This window comes from Neomonachus schauinslandi, chromosome 9, assembly GCF_002201575.2.
Source record: "Neomonachus schauinslandi chromosome 9, ASM220157v2, whole genome shotgun sequence".
NCBI classification, from domain to species: Eukaryota; Metazoa; Chordata; class Mammalia; order Carnivora; family Phocidae; genus Neomonachus; species Neomonachus schauinslandi.
Window position 1 is genome coordinate 40,620,819 of NC_058411.1, and position 16,745 is coordinate 40,637,563.

The 16,745-nt window shown below is 36.6% G+C and overlaps 1 protein-coding gene across 1 annotated transcript in view; it reads right to left on the reverse strand.

The window, feature by feature from the left end:
* The window catches only part of KIAA0586 (KIAA0586 ortholog), a 107,755-nt gene that overhangs the window by 81,078 nt on the left and 9,932 nt on the right, over nt 1–16,745 (reverse strand). The window contains exons 6-13 of the mRNA XM_021701334.2: nt 16,183–16,357; nt 14,752–14,973; nt 12,226–12,379; nt 10,004–10,171; nt 8,688–8,811; nt 1,982–2,090; nt 1,038–1,255; nt 329–401 (exon numbers count right to left, since the gene is read on the reverse strand). Coding sequence (XP_021557009.2) covers nt 329–401; nt 1,038–1,255; nt 1,982–2,090; nt 8,688–8,811; nt 10,004–10,171; nt 12,226–12,379; nt 14,752–14,973; nt 16,183–16,357 — 1,243 coding nt within the window. The remainder of the gene's footprint in view (nt 1–328; nt 402–1,037; nt 1,256–1,981; nt 2,091–8,687; nt 8,812–10,003; nt 10,172–12,225; nt 12,380–14,751; nt 14,974–16,182; nt 16,358–16,745) is intronic.

Here is a 16,745-nt window from a genome sequence, read left to right on the forward strand (position 1 = left end):
GGTGTTTTTACTTTGGCAAGCCAGTGCTTCTAAATCTGCTACCTTGAAATGTTTTTTAAGTGTACTTTTTTCTTCTCTAAATGCTTTTGCTAAATTTTCTTTCAAATTACTCATATTTTAGTTATTGTCCAACACTTTGCCACATAAGAGCCATAATTTATGAGAAGAAGCACTTGCTAAGTAAAATGAAACTCATTACTAAGTAAAAAATAACAGAATGAAATGAAAAATTGTAAGTAGATTTATAATAAGGAATGTTTTGAGAGTAAGTATGATACTTAGAAATTATCTCTTGAGAATTCTCTTAATTGTTTTTTCCAATACCTACCTGAATTTCTGCAGAAATAGTTCTAATCCACTCATCCACTGTCTTTCTGATCCGGATCTTCTCTGACATCTCTCTACAAAAGGGAAAAAAAGAATTGTCTTAAATTAGCATTTAATGTTCTGAGAATAGGACTTAGATCAGGACTCTTATCCAGTTTTGAATCTACTGTGTAGCCCAATAGCCTTCATCTGAAAAGGAAAAACCAATGTTACTAGTTTTCATCAAATGTTTGAAGGATGTTTGAATAGATCCCAGAAGATATATACCAAAGAGAGAAAAGAAAATTTAAAGTAAAAATTTACATCTGTAAAAAGTAATAGCAACATGTATATATCTAAATTCTAACTTTATAGTGAGTCCACATTGTCAAGGGAAATAAAGGACCTTTTCAAAACACTGAAACACATTGAGCAAAATGAAGCACATAGAAAAACAATTAAGAAAGCCTATATAGGGCGCCTGGGTGGCTCAGTTGGTTGGGCGACTGCCTTCGGCTCGGGTCATGATCCTCGAGTCCCTGGATTGAGTCCCGCATCGGGCTCCCTGCTCGGCAGGGAGTCTGCTTCTCCCTCTGACCCTCCCCCCCCTTATGTGCTCTCTCTCATTCTCTCTCTCTCAAATAAATAAATAAAATCTTAAAAAAAAAAAAAAAAGCCTATACAACTGGTAGTTTCATAGACAGCCTTGGGATGCCAACATCCTGTCTTACCTATTAGTAGACAGAGCATTGATAAATGAATACATGGCAGCACCATCTTTTGCACGAATAATAGCTTCCAGGTTTTCTTCAAGGACTTTTTTATTGTTTTGTACTCCTCTCAAAATCTTCTCAGCATCTTTCAAGATGGATCTTTTATTGGCTGTTTGAAGCTTAATGGAATTCTGTGGAAGATCAGCAAGCCTTGACATAATCAGAGATTCTTTTGGCTTAAAAGAAAAAAAGGCAAAAATGTTACCATATAAAGTTCATATTAATTATTTTAATGCAAACAAGAGCTATAACTATAGTTGGGGCCATACACTATGCCAATATATTCTAAGGACTCAATCTGTCAAACTGAAGAGCTATAAAACAGTACTGGGCTGATGGTAACTACACTTATTATGGTTAGCATTTCATAATGTATATTTGTTGAACCTCTATGTTGTACACCTGAAACGAATATAATATTGTATGTCAATTATACTTCAATTAAAAATGAAAACAAAAAAATAAAGTTAGCAATTAAGGTTTCTTTCCATTTAGAAGTACTAATGTGAATGTTAAGTGAAATAGGGCTGGGAAGTCCACGGAAGTGCTGGGCAGTCCAGTGGCCAATAAAAGTTATTATATGGGAAAGAAAGCTAAAACAATATAAGAGCAAGTTGGCTCTAGGTAGGCATGGCAGACACTTTGGACTGGATAAACAGGGTCATTTACAGTTCTCTTTCCCCTTTTTCTCCTCTCCAATAGAAGTTGGAAAGCTAGCAGTGGCCAAGGAGCCATGAGTAGAGATCACTTAGTGAGGGCTTCTGGAAAAGTTTTGTAAAGAAAACAGACTAAGTTAACATCTCTTTTTCAGTACTTTGTCTTCATCTTTCTGTTTGCTTTCTGTCCTGATAACTTCTATATTACTCATCATCATCAATTTTAATATCCTGTTTCCACTTTACCTGGAGTATACCATTTGTTTCTTTCCTCTTTTGGCCAGGATCATGAAGAAAATCATCAGACCTCTGTACAGGCAATTTGGCTGCTCCTAGTTCTTCACAGGAAGGAAATCTTTGAGAGGATAAAGTGTCAATGCTATGAAAGATTTAAAAATAAAGTTTCCTAAATTATCATAAATTGTGAACATTTGAATACATAAATCTGTGATACCTTCTTAGTTATACAGTACTAAATGGTATATTATTAAACTGTACAATGAAATTAATCAGTTAAGTGATTAAACATATCAAACAGAAAATCACAAGATACAAAATTACTCTGACCAGACTGGTTTAGGCATAGTAGAAAAAGAGCAGAAAAAGGTTTTGCTTTGAACAAGAGAACGTCCAGAAGCTCTTCTAGAAGGGTGGAATAAGACCTCTAAAAATCTACTCCTCCATAAGAGCAAAGAGAACACTAGCAAAAATGGTCAAAATCAGCTTTTTCAGAACTCTGGAAATGAAAGGCTACCAACAACTCAAGGAATATTTAATCAAGAAAATGACTGACTTTCAGTAAGAACAGCAAGTTTTATGCATTTTTAATTTGCCTCACTCCAAGAACCCTTTCCCCAACTCTCTGGCAGCCTTGAAAATTAACAGCTTCACAACCCTTGTAGCTATGAAAACCAACAGCCTAACAACCACTCGAAAGGGCATAACAGGTTTGGAGCTTCTCAGAAAGTCCCATTCACAGGGTTGCTCTTTATATGACCTGGCTTAGGGCTAGCTCAGTGAGAAACCCTAACTACAGGTCAATTTTTGAAAATAGCAGCAAGTGTTTAACATCTCAGCTGCCTGAGGTGGCTACAGCAGTTGAGGCAAACAAGAGGGATGCCAATAAACAAAAACTCAGGGGAATGAGATGTCCATGGTGGAACTTTGAAAATCCCTAACACATTACTGGGGATCTAGAATACCATGTGCATGTACAGGGCTCTGTGAATGCCCAAGCAAGATCTGAGAAAAGCCAATGTCTGGCTGACATTGAGGCTCTGTGCAAGTTAAGGTTAAGACAGACTTATAAAGTGCCAGAGCACTGAAGGTGTGCCCTAACACCACACACATGCAATCATGCACACGTGTGTGTGCACACACATGCGCACACACACACAGCCCCTTGACACTCAGAGAGAGACTTACAGGTTCAAGGTAGTTAAGGAAGTCTCTTTCTAATCATTAGCAGACTTAGCTCACCAAACAGAGACCCACCACACATGACAAAGAACACACACCTTACAGAACTCCCCCAGGAGAGTCACTACACAAACAGCAACAACACACCCTAGGGGATGGAAGAATCTGATTTCCAGAGTTGCCACACTGTATTATTTGAAATGTCCAATTTTCAATAAAAAGTTATGAGACACACAAAGAAACAAAAAAGTATAGCTAATACACAGGAAAAAGCATAGTCAATACAAACTGTGCTTGAGGAATTCCAAACATTGGACTTATTAGGCAAGGACTATAAATTAGCTATTACTAAAGGAAACTATGTTCAAAGAATTAAAAGAAAGCATAAGAATGAGGTCTCACCAAGTAAAGAATATCAATAAAGAGATAGAAACTATTTAAAATAAAGAAAATTTAAACAGAATTTCTGGAGTTGAAAAATACAATAACTGAAATGTAAACTTCAATAGAGGGGCTAAACAGCATACTTGAGTTGGCAGAAAAAAGAATCCATGAGCTTAAAGATAAATTATTGAGATTATCCCATCTGAGAAAGAGAAAAAAAAAAAAGAATGAAGAAAAGTTAAGAGCCTCACAGATCTGTGAGATACCATTAAGAATACCAATAAACAACATAGTCCTAGGAGAAGAGAAAGGTTATTGTTCTATTTAACTATATAAAGAAATAGTGGCCAAAAAAGTCCAAAGTTTAATAAATATTAATCCACTCATCCAAGAAGCTCAAAAAACTTCCGGAGGATAAACTCAGAGAGAGCCACACCTAGATACATCATAGTCAAACTGTCAAATGCCTAAGATAAAGGTAGAATTTTGTCAGCAGAAAGAGAAAAATAACTCATCATATACAGGAATTCTTCAATAAGATTAACAGCTGATTTCTTATTAAAAAAACCACTGAATCTAGAAGGCAGTGCTGACATATTCAAAGTGCTGAAAGAAAAAAGGATGACAAGCAGGCGTGCCTGGGTGGTTCACTGACTTCAGCGTCTGCCTTCAGCTCAGGTCCTGATCCTGGGGTCCTGGGATGGAGCCCTGCATCAGACTCCCTGCTTAGCAGGGAGTCTGTTTCTCTCTCTCCCTTTGCCCCTCCCCCTGCTTGTATTTTCTCTCTCGCTCACTCTCTCTCTCTAATAAATAAATAAAATCTTAAAAAAAAAACGACAAGCAAAAAAATTTTTTTAAAGATTACTTATTTGAGAGAGAGAGAGAAGCAGGGGAAGAGGAAGAGAATCTCCAGCAGACTCCATACTGAATGCAGAGCCTGACACAAGGCTCAATCTCACAACCCTGAGATTATGACCTGAGCAGAAACCAAGAGTTGGATGCTCAACCAACTGAGTCATCCGATGCCCCTCAAAAATTCTATACCCAGCAAAATTACCCTTTAAAACTAGAAATAGACACATAGATCAATAGAATAGAGAGTCTAGAAATAAGCCTACACTTATATAGTCAAGTAATCTATGATAAAAGAGGTAAGAGGGGTGCTTGGGTGGCTCAGTCAGGTAAGGATCTCCCTTCAGCTCAGGTCGTGATCTCAGGGTCCTGGGATCAAGCCCTACATCTGGCTCACTGCTCAGCGGGGAGCCTGCTTCTCCCTCCGCCCCTCCCCCTGCTCATGCTTTCCCTCTCTCTCTCTGTCTCAACTAAATAAATAAAATTTTTAAAAAACCTGAAAGGATATACAATGGGGAAAAGACAGTCTTCAATAAATAGTGCTAGGAAAACTGGACAGCTACATGTAAAAAAAAAGAAACTGCACCACTTCTTACACCATACACAAAAATAAACTCAAAATGGATTAAAGACCTAAATATGAGACCTAAAACCATAAAGCCCCTAAAAGAAAACAGAGGCAGTAATCTGTCTGATATTGGCCTTAGCAACATTTTTCTAGATATGTCTCCTGAAGCGAGGGAAACAACAGCAAAAATAAACTACTGAGACTATACTAAAATAAAAAGCTTTTGCACAGTGAAGGAAACCATCAACAAGATGAAAAGGTAACCTACTGAATGGGAGAAGATATTTGCAAATGATATATAAGTGATTAATATCCAAGCTATAAGAATTTATACAACTGTCAAAAAAAAAAAAAAAAAAGAATTTATACAACTCAACACTAAAAAAATTGTGCAGAGGACCTGAACAGACATTTTAGACATGCAGATGGCCAACAGACACATGAAAAGATGATCACATCAGGGAAATGCAAACCAAAACCACATTGAGATTATCACCTTACACCAGTCAAAATGGCTTGTATCAAAAAGAAGAAATAACAAATGTTGGTAAGGATGTGGAGAAAAAGTACACTTGTACACTGTTGGTGGGAATGTAAATTGGTGCAGTCACTGTGGAAAACAGTATGAAGGTTCTTCAAAAAATTAAAAGTAGAAATACCATACAATCCAATAATTCCACTACTGGACATTTACCCAAAGGGGAAAAAATTCTAATTCAAAAAGATATATTCACCCCATGTTTATTGCAGCATTATTTACAATAGCCGAGATGTGGAAGCAACCTAAGAGTCCATCAATAGATGAATGGATAAAGAAGGTGTTATATATATATACACACACACACACACAACAGAATATTGCTCAGCCATAAAAAAGAATGAAATCTTGCCATGTGCAACAACATGGATGGACCTAGAGGGTACTATGCTAAGTGAAATAAGTCAGACGGAGAAAGACAAATACCATATGATTTCACTTATATATGAAATCTAAAAAACACAACAAATGAACAAATAAAGCAGAAACAGACCCATCAATACAGGGAACAAACTGGTGGTTGCCAGAGGGGAGGGAGACAGGGGGATGGGCAAAAAGAGGTGAATGGGAGAGAAAGGTACAGGTTTCCACTTATGGAATGAATAAACCATGGGGCTGAAAGGTACAGCTCAGGGAATGGAGTCAGTAGTCCTGTAGCAGCACTGTATGGTGACTGACTATAGTTACACTTGTGGTTAGGAGAGCATTACATACAGAGCTGCTGAATCACTGTTGTACACCTAAAACTCATGTTACATTGTGTTTCAACTATACTTAAAAAAAAAAAAAAGTAAAGGATGAAATAAGACAGTTCTAGGTAAACAAAACAGAATTCATCACTAGCAGACCTACCCTGAAGGAAATACCTAAGGGAATCCCTCAGGGGTTGATGGAGGGAGGTGCATGGGGGATGGGCTAAATGGGTGGAGGATTAAGGAGGGCACTTGTTATGATGAGCACTGGGTGTTACATGTAAGGAATGAATCACTGAATTCTATTCCTGAAACCAGTATTACACTGTATGTTAACAACTAGAATTTAAATAAAAATATGGAGGGGCGCCTGGGTGGCTCAGTCGTTAAGCGTCTGCCGTCGGCTCAGGTCATGATCCCAGGGTCCTGGGATAGAGTCCCACATTGGGTTCCCTTCTCGGCGGGAAGCCTGCTCTCCCTCTCCCACTCCCGCTGCTTGTGTTCCTGCTCTCGCTATCTCTGTCTCTGTCAAATAAATAAATAAAATCTTTAAAATAAAAAAAAAAATATGGAAAAAAAAGGGGGGGTCCCTCAAGGTCAAATAAAAGGATACTAGAAATTAACTTGAATACATATGAAAAAATAAAGAGTACTGGTAAGGTTTAGCTATATAGGTAAATATAAAAACAGTATAAAATATATTTTTGATCATAACTCTTTTCTTCTCCTATCTGATTTAAAAGACAACTGCATATAGCATTAATTACCAAACCATATAGATGGGCTTATAATGTACACCAATGTAATATGTATTACAATAACAGCGGGAAGGAAGGGGAAGGGAAGAAGCTATATTGGAACAAAGTTTGTGAATCCTATTGAAATCAAATTGATATTAATCCAAACTAGATTGCTTGAAATTAAGATGTTAATTATAATCCCTAGGGCAATCACTCTGAAAACAAATCAGAAAGTATAGAAAAAGAAACAAGAAAATTAATGTCTACTTAATATAAAAGAAGACAATATAGAGAAATAGTGGAATTAAAAAATACCAAGACATATAGAAAACACATAGCAACAAGGCAGACATAAATCTTTTATCAGTAATTACGTTAAAAGCAAACGGCCTAAAACTGCAGTCTTCACATGAAAATACTAAAAATGTGGCTTCTTTTTAGTTTTTATTATCACAGTTTCCACGACATTCAAGACAAATAAAATTATCATGACCTAGATGGACTTGATTTTTTAAAAACTATAAATGTAAAATTTCAGGCATACACAAAAGTAGAAAGAACAGTATGATGAGCTCCAATACCCCTATTTACATTAATCATTAACTCATGGCTATCCTGATTTTATCCATACTCTCAAACCAGTTTCCTCTATCCTGCATTGGATTATTTTTGAAGCAAATCTCAAGTATCATTTCATCAGAAATAATCTGGGGGCTCCTGGGTGGCTTAGTCAGTTAAGCATCCAAGTCTTAATTTTGGCTCAGGTCAGGATCTCAGGGTCATGAGATGGAGCCCCTCTGTGGGATCTGTGCTGGGGGTGGAGCCTGCTTAAGATTCTCTCTCTCGGGGCGCCTAGGTGGCTCAGTTGGTTAAGCGACTGCCTTCGGCTCAGGCCATGATCCTGGAGTCCCTGGATCGAATCCCGCATCGGGCTCCCTGCTCGGCAGGGAGTCTGCTTCTCCCTCTGACCCTCCTCCCTCTCATGGTCTCTGTCTCTCATTCTCTCTCTCTCAAATAAATAAATAAAATCTTTAAAAAAAAAAAAAAAAAAGATTCTCTCTCTCCCTCTGCCCATCCCTTCCCCCACCTCAAGCACGCCTTCTATCTCTCTCTCTAAAAAAATAAATAAAAATAAAAATAAATAATCTGCATTCATTAGAATTAATCTGCATTTTGAGAAATTAAGATACATTCATTTTATAACTATAAGAAAGGGATAGATATATTAGCAGCAGAAAATAGTAAATCTAGGATAACTTTTTTTTTTTAAGATTTGATTTATTTCTTAGAGAGAGAGCACACAAGTGGTGGTGAGGGGCACAGGGAGAGGAAGAAGCATATTCCCTCTGAGCAGGGAGCTGGATGCAGGGCTTGATCCCAGGACTCTGAGATCATGACCTGAGCTGAAGACGCTTAACCCACCAAGCCACCCAGATTGCCCTCTAAGGTAACTTTTAAAAGCAATGCTATAGATTTATCAAAATTCCTAAAGAAATTTTAGAAATATAAACAAAGTTCTTTTTTTTTTTTTTAAGATTTATTTGAGAGAGATAGTGAGAGAGAGCACGAATGGGGAGGAAGGGCATGGGGGGGGAGGGAGGGAGGGAGAAAAAGTCTCCCAGCGGATGTGGAGCTCCATCCCAGGACCCTGGGATCATGACCTGAGCAGAAGGCAGACACTTAACTGACTGAGCCACCCAGGCGCCCCTAAACAAAGCTCTTTTCAATATAGCTTTTATTCCAATCTCTTGTTTTTTACCTGTCTCTCTTCTCAGGATTCCATCCTATTTTTGACCTAGTTAGTACGGTTTTATCTGAAGATTCACTTTTTCTTGTCAAAGAATCATGGTTATTCAAAATCTGTTCCAACAGTCTTACATTTCCTGCAATAAAAGAAATATAGTACCATTTTTCAAGTACTAATTCATTTCTTTTTTATATAATAGCTCACATATATTTGTACTTGATTAGCTTCTTAGGATGATTATCTATCTACTCAATTCAATCTAGAATGTAGGTTTTAAATATGCTCTTCAAATAAAATCAAATACTTACAATTCATGAAAACTACACTGGTAAAATTTTAGGCCTGAATTTATTTCCATCACATAAAAAAGGAATTTGATGAGAAATGTCATCATCACAAAGCCCAGTAAATTGCATGATTTTTATCAATAGTTAAAGGGAGGTTTGAGTGTTTCTTTACAGCAACTGTTAGTTAAATCTTCCCTTTAACCTCATCTTTAACGAGGTTACATAATAACTTTTATCTTTAGGTGAGGTTGGTTTGTTATTAAACAGTTTAATATCCTTAAAACTCTTTAAATGTATCCAAGACAAGACTCAAATGTATTTAAGTGATTCCAAGAATAAAAGCTTATATTTAACACTTTCACTTACTTTTACTACAAGGGCTTTAAGGGTCTGTAACAAATTATTAGTTCAGGTCACTTATAAAAGTTCTTGTTCCCTATTAAATAGTTAATACTATAATACTTTTTCCAACTGAACACAGTAATAAATGTTAAATTTCTCTGAGTTTTACTATTGAAATTCACACCTAAAAACAATATAAGGAAACACGCTCTAAAATGATCAGCCTTACCTTTAGAAAAGCATTATTTTTTATTAATAACAAAACTTGTTCATTAAAGGTTTAAGTAATAATCTATACAAAATAATCAGAATAATTGTAACTGTATACCTCTACCTCCTGCAAAGAATCTAAAGAAGGATTTGCCCAGTTAAGTATCTTTTTTTTTGACAGAGAGACAGAGAGCACAAGCAGAGGGAGAGGGAGCAGCAGGCTCCCCGCTGAGCAGGGAGCCCGACGTGGGGCTCGATCCCAGGACCCCGGGATCGTGACCCAAGCCAAAGGCAGACACCCAACCGTACAAGCCACCCAGGCGCCCCACCAGTTAAGTATCATTTAAAGAAAAATACTAAAGATAGACATCCTACATTAGTTACTACTAGGCACATAAGAGAATAAGGAATCAGGAGTATGGAAATCTGTTCCTAATTTGAGGTAGGTCTAATAAAAGTAGTAGATGCTAATTATGATTGCTTTATTACCTGTATGACCTGACATCTCCATATTTTCTTTTTCTTCTTTAGGATTTTCCCTCTTTGATATTTTATCATCCTTTGAAACAGGTATAGGAGCAAACCTGCGAGGTGCTGGTGTCTCCAAAGGAGATTTCTGTTTATCAAAACCCATATCTTCAACCTCTCCAGAAGGTGCTTTAATAGAAAATAAAGAAAATAAATTCAACTTATTTAAAAAAAAAAAACAACTTTAATTTGTAGAGTGTTTCTCTTCCCCATATTTTAAAAAAAACCTAAAATTATATAGGCTATGCAAATTAAGAAGTACATAGAAATAACTCACTAGAAATCAAAATCTAGGCTATAAAAATTTTACACTTACAGCTAATAAACAAGAAAAAAAACCAATATGACAATACTCAGTGCTATTTAAGCTGTGGTGAAAATGGCATAGCCAGACACTACTCATGGTAATGAGAACTAATAAAACCATCTGGCACTAAGTATAGGAAGTCTTAAAATTTTTATATATTTTGATCTAGTAATCTCACTCTTGGGAATTTATCCTAAGGAAATAACCTAGAAGGAAGAAAACATTAAATATATGATTTTATCAGAGTATTGTTTATAAAGAAAAAACCCTAAAATCGCCTAAATGCCCAGCAACAGGAAAAGGTAAATTGTGACTATCCTTTCATCATTAAAAGTTAATATTATGGGGGCGCCTGGGTGGCTCAGTAAGTTAAGTGTCCAACTTCAGCTCAGGTCATGATCCCAGGGTCCTGGGATCGAGCCCCACATCTGCTCGAGGGGAGTCTGCTTCTCCCTCTGACTCCCCCCCACCCCACTTGTGCTTTCTCGCTCACTCTCTCTCTCTCAAATAAATAAAATCTTTAAAAAATTAATATTATGAAGATAATTATGTAAAACATGGGGAATACTTTTGATATGCTAGTAAAAAAGCAGTACAAAATTATATTTATGCTAAATTACAGTATATAAAAATAATGTATGCCCAAGAAAAAGTATTGAAAAATAAACAGTTTAACCTGTTGAAGTTTAAATTTACTTATTTTTTCCTTTTATTTCTTTTACTGTCACTAAGACATACAAAGAAACCAATTCAATATATAACCAATAAAACATACATTTTTTTCCCTTAAAACTCAAGTCTAAAAAAAAAAATTATGAGCAAATAAATCTTCAGAACTAAGTATGAAATAAGTGTCCACTTCTATTGAAAGCATATGGCTAGGTCATACTGAACCCTGAGTTGGGGCTGTAGCTCTGACAAACCCACCCTCAAGTCAGGTAACCTGGAGCAGGCAAGTCATAACCTTCCTGTGCTTCATCTTCCTCGATTTCAACTTAAAAATTGACTCATGCCACTTTCACAACAGTTTTGTAAGGACCACTCATTTGTGGAAAAACATAAAGCAATTTACAAGTATAAGGACTCTTCAATATGTCTGTAATACAACAATGGTCTAACAAATCAAATGTTGGGGATATTGTACTACATGGATCTGTATATCATTAAAGGGATAGCCCTTGATTTTCATTGATTCATTCAATAATTTGGAAACACATTTATTCATTTGTGGGGGTTTTTTTTTTTACCTTTTTTTTTTAAAAGTAGGCTACACACACAGCATGGAGTCCAATGTGGCACTTGAACTCACAACCCTGAGATCAAGACCTGAGCTGAGATCAAGAGTCGGACGCTCAACTGACTGAGTCACCAGGAACCCCATTTATTCATTTATTTTAAATTCCAGAAGTTTAATTCAAATACACTATGCATTCCTTTGTTACTATAAATAAAGATTTTTAAAATTCTATTAAATTGGCAAACTTACATTACTAACTAAAAATAATTAGAAAGTTTATTACTGTACTCAGGTCGTTTCGCTCCTCACAGAATCAAGAAAAATGGAAAATACACAGTTTGTCAGAGATGTGGAAAACTGATTACAAACACTGATACTAGTTGAGTAAAGTTTTTCTAAACTTGTAAGTGCGTCTGACAATTTATGAAGGTTATTTATTAAAACCATAAAGTAGGACATGATCCCTAACTAGACTGGACTAGTTTTGAAATGACCTAAAAATTACTTAACCTAAAAGAACTAATTTTTTAAAACAAAGACTTAGTCTTCTTCTACCTAGTAAACAAGTTTTTGGCTGACATATTGTAAAGAAAATTCATAGCTAACATTTTTCATTCACGGAGCACTACACATTTTTACCTTGTTTGGAAGCAAATGTGTTCTGTGAAGATAGATCACTGCTACCAAGATTAGAAAAGTCTGGTTTTCCAGAATACTTTTCCATCACTCTAGAAGGGGGCGTAGCAACAGGCTGAAAACTACTGGTCTTGAGCGCAGCACTAATGAAATGAGTCTGGAAGACATACAATTATTTTATTAATTTCAAATATCATTTGAAAGAGTTCTTATCTCATGAAGTTTATTAGAGGACTTGAAAACAACATGTTAGATTTAATAAACAATAAAATACATACATTACATGTAACTATCCATTGTAGCAGTCTGCCACTGGGTTAAGCCTGGCTCTGTGGTGCGACCTTGATCATTTGATTTAGCCATTCTAAACCTCGGTTTCTTCCTTTCTACTTCAGAGATGGTTGGGGACCAGTGAGGCATGCTAGGAGATGGCCAAAAGGAAGGGGCCCTAGTCCTAGATCTCTACTTCAACCAGATAATTTCAAACCAGAACTCCTCTTTTATATCCTGGGTGATTTCGTTTGAAGGAAAGGGTTAAAAAACATTGCTAAGAGGCACTCAGATTTGTGAGTGCTAAATGAGAGCTAAAATGACAACAATTTTCAGCACTATTAATAAAATATCTGGAATGTAAATTTATCTTACCTAATAAAACTGATTTCAAAAGAGTCTTATATGAGGTAAAGGAAAACCTAAAAATATTTACAGTTTTACATAAGTCTCAAAAATGTGTAGAGGGGGCGCCTGGGTGGCTCAGTTGGTTAAGCGACTGCCTTCGGCTCAGGTCATGATCCTGGAGTCCCTGGATTGAGTCCCGCATCGGGCTCCCTGCTCGGCAGGGAGTCTGCTTCTCCCTCTGACCCTCCCCCCTCTCATGTACTCGCTCTCTCTCATTCTCTCTCTCTCAAATAAAATAAATAAAATCTTAAAAAAAAAAAAATGTGTAGAGGGGGCGCCTGGGTGGCTCAGATGGTTGAGCGTCTGCCTTCAGCTCAGGTCATGATCCTAGGGTCCTGGGATCAAGTCCTGTATCGGGCTCCCTGCTAGGCGGGGAGCCTGCTTCTCCCTCTGCCTCTGCCTCTCTCTCGCTCTCTCTCTTTCTCTGACTCTCATGAATAAATAAATAAAACATTTAAAAAAAAATGTGTAGAGATCTCTCTACATAAAACAGATGGGCCAGACTCAACAAATTTCATTTCATTAAGCATTTATTGAACTACTAATACCTAATATGTCACTAAAGCTTCAACTTTCCCTGTAATTATAAGCATTATAAATAAGATGTCTGCATTAGAAAAGATTCCTTTCTTCCAAACTCAGAAAGTCAATGAATGATGGGTTTATTTATGAAAAAAATGGATAAATGGCAGGCAGGCATAGATCTAGGACAAGTAGGACCCTCTCCTTAAGAAATCAATGTGCTTTTCAAATGTGTCATCTCCTCTTACCCTGAAGAAAAAAATAAAATGTTTTCTAGGTAAAGAAATCAAGGCTCAGAAAAGGGCAGTTATTTGTAGACTGGGACCAGCACTTAGACAGACCCACTCCTAGCTTCTCACGAGATACCATGCTGCACACTCAATTTCAGTTGTGCATGGAGTACTTACTAAAACCTTACTTTGTATGGCCATATCATTCCAATAAAAATACTATCTTCAACCACATGGAAAGCTCAAGCCAAGTTCTATTAAGAAGCTTTGAGAATTATAGTATATTAAGTGTTCACTCTGTGATAACATACTGAGCTATAATAAACTTATTTTTGTTTATTCTTCTGAATGTTATATTTTAATTTTTTAAAGTTTTAAAGCTGCACATTAATTAGGAAAAAAATAAAAGTAAATTAAAACCAATGCATTTATAATGCTGGTCATTCACTCATTCAAAAAAAAAAAAAAGTATACTGAGTATCTGAGTGCGGACTACTATCCCAGGACTTGGAAATTCCAAAATAAATAAACTATACTACCAGTTCCTTCTGAAGAGAACTCTTCTTTTTATAATAGCCCAGTGCATCATATTCAAAAGGCAATTAAAGATGTTAATGCTTTTCATTAATTAAACATAGGAGCACTATGTATACCAAATGGTTCTTATCTCATCAGAATCACTAGAGCTTTTTATTCCCAGGTCCCATCTCAGACCTGCTGTCTGAATCTCTGAGAGGTACAAGCATGTGTATTTTTATAAGGCTCTTCATGTGATTGTGATGCACATTCTCAGGCTAACAACCACTGATGTAGCAAGTCGCTGCAATGCAATATTAGCCCTTTCAAAATGGTATGAACAGAAATACCACAAAAGAAGGAAAAGCCAACTCCATGGGAATGTCTTATAGAACTAGTGATATTTGAACTAGAATGTGCAGAGAGAGGTCTCCACATGGAGAGGAAGAATAATGAACTCAAAAATCATTATTTAAGAATGAAAACTGTTACATGTAATGAGCAATTGCAATTATCAATGAGTATTAGCTTAGGGATCCAAGTGATAAAAGACCATGGGATGTGCTGGCTTTATTATAGATACCTGAATATCTATTTGTTGCTGTTGTAATTTTTCAAGATGCCTAATGTGCTGCTCCATAAACACATTCATTTGCTTTTCATGATCATGACAATGTAGTTTCTCATGTTTATTCTGAATGCTTGTTTGCTGCTCTGTAACACGTTGTAACTGTTTATCAGCCTCCTGTAACTTATTGAGTAATTCTGTAACAGAATTGACTTTTGCTTCCAAATCACTCTGCACCTAAAACAATAAAATACCAGAAGACATGAAAAATATGTTCAATTACTACAAAGGTTGTTTAAAGTGACTGATAATAAAAATGATCAAGTTAAATTTTTTACTCTCTAAATCTGATGATTTTATACTTTTTAGAATCACAGAAATAAAAGCAGAAGATAGTTAGCCTTAAGTAGATTTTTTTCTCTCATTAATAACACATTTGCAACAAAGAATTGTTCTAATGCCAGAAATAAAATGCTTAAATGGCAATTAAAAAGAAGTAAATAACAGGAAACAAACTGAAGGTTGCTGGAGTGGTGGGGGGTGGGAGGGATGGGGTGGCTGGGTGATAGACATTGGGGAGGGTATGTGCTATGGTGAGCACTGTAAATTGTGTAAGACTGTTGAATCACAGACCTGTACCTCTGAAACAAATAATACATTGTATGTTAAAAAAAAAAAAAAAAGAAGATAGTAGGAAGGGAAAAATGAAGGAGGGAAAATCGGTGGGGGAGACGAACCATGAGAGACTATGGACTCTGAGAAACAAACTGAGAGTTCTAGAGGGGAGGAGGGTGGGGGGATGGGTTAGCCTGGTGATGGGTATTAAAGAGGGCACGTACTGCATGGAGCACTGGGTGTTATACGCAAACAATGAATCATGGAACACTACATCAAAAACTAAGGATGTAATGTATGGTGATTAACAAAACAATAAAAAAAATTAAAAAAAAAATAAGTAAATAACAAAACAAATTAGCTTTTGATACTCCACTAATCTCAGACTGAATTAGGTCCGCAACCTGGAGTTCCAGTATTAGCTTGGCCACCTATTAGCTCTGGGACCTGTGTCCACTCTGACTCTGTTTCTCAGTTTTCCATTTGCAAACTGAGGAGGGTGGCATAGACGATCTCTGAGTTCCTTTCTAGTTCTAAAATAAAGATGACCTGTTGTCTCAGGTTGCCCAGGACTCAGGGTTCCCGGGATGCGATATTTTCAGGGCTGAAACCAGGCAGTCCCAGGTTCTCCAGCATTTTCCCAGCAAGGAGGGGCTACGTCTCAATTCCTGAGAGGTAATATATGAGCATGAACAGGGAAACTCTTTCAAATTGAGAGCGACTAGGATGACCCTAGTCTACAGTTGGATACGACCATTTATAGACTCAGTTCCTAATAAGTATTTTTACATTTGACAAAGAAGCTGCAACTATCTGGGGAGAAAATTATACTTTTATCAGTGGGGCTGCCGTAGCAATGGCAGCTGCAGTCGCTGCGGCCACAGTTGTAGCTGAATCAACTCCACTGGGTGAAATTCTCGCCTCCTGAGTAGCAGCGTCCTTTTCTGGGCCTGCATCTTCTAAAAGCTGTACCTTTACTTCCTTAAAAACAGGCATGTTTTGAGCTCTGTAAATAAAAAAGGAATACAAATATATTCAGTAAAGCCACACTGAGCCATTTCAAGAAGCACCTGCAGTGATAATCTGCTGACGGGGGGTTTTCTTGATTTTTTAAAAGATTAAATCACTTGGTTTTCCGTATCAGGATCTACTCAGTCATTTGGTTAATGAAATCTTTGAAAGGTCACTATAGACTAAATAAATAAGAAGATAACTCCTGGAAGGCTGTGATATTTCAGAAAAGAAGACTTGCACATATGAAAAAGACAGGGGCACAATTACAAAGACATATAATCAAGAAATACAAATGCAAAACATGCAGAAAAGGCTCTAAGAATACAAGTACCAAGTTTTACTTCCAAAGGAAGACAACCTAAGAGAAACTGTTAAAACTG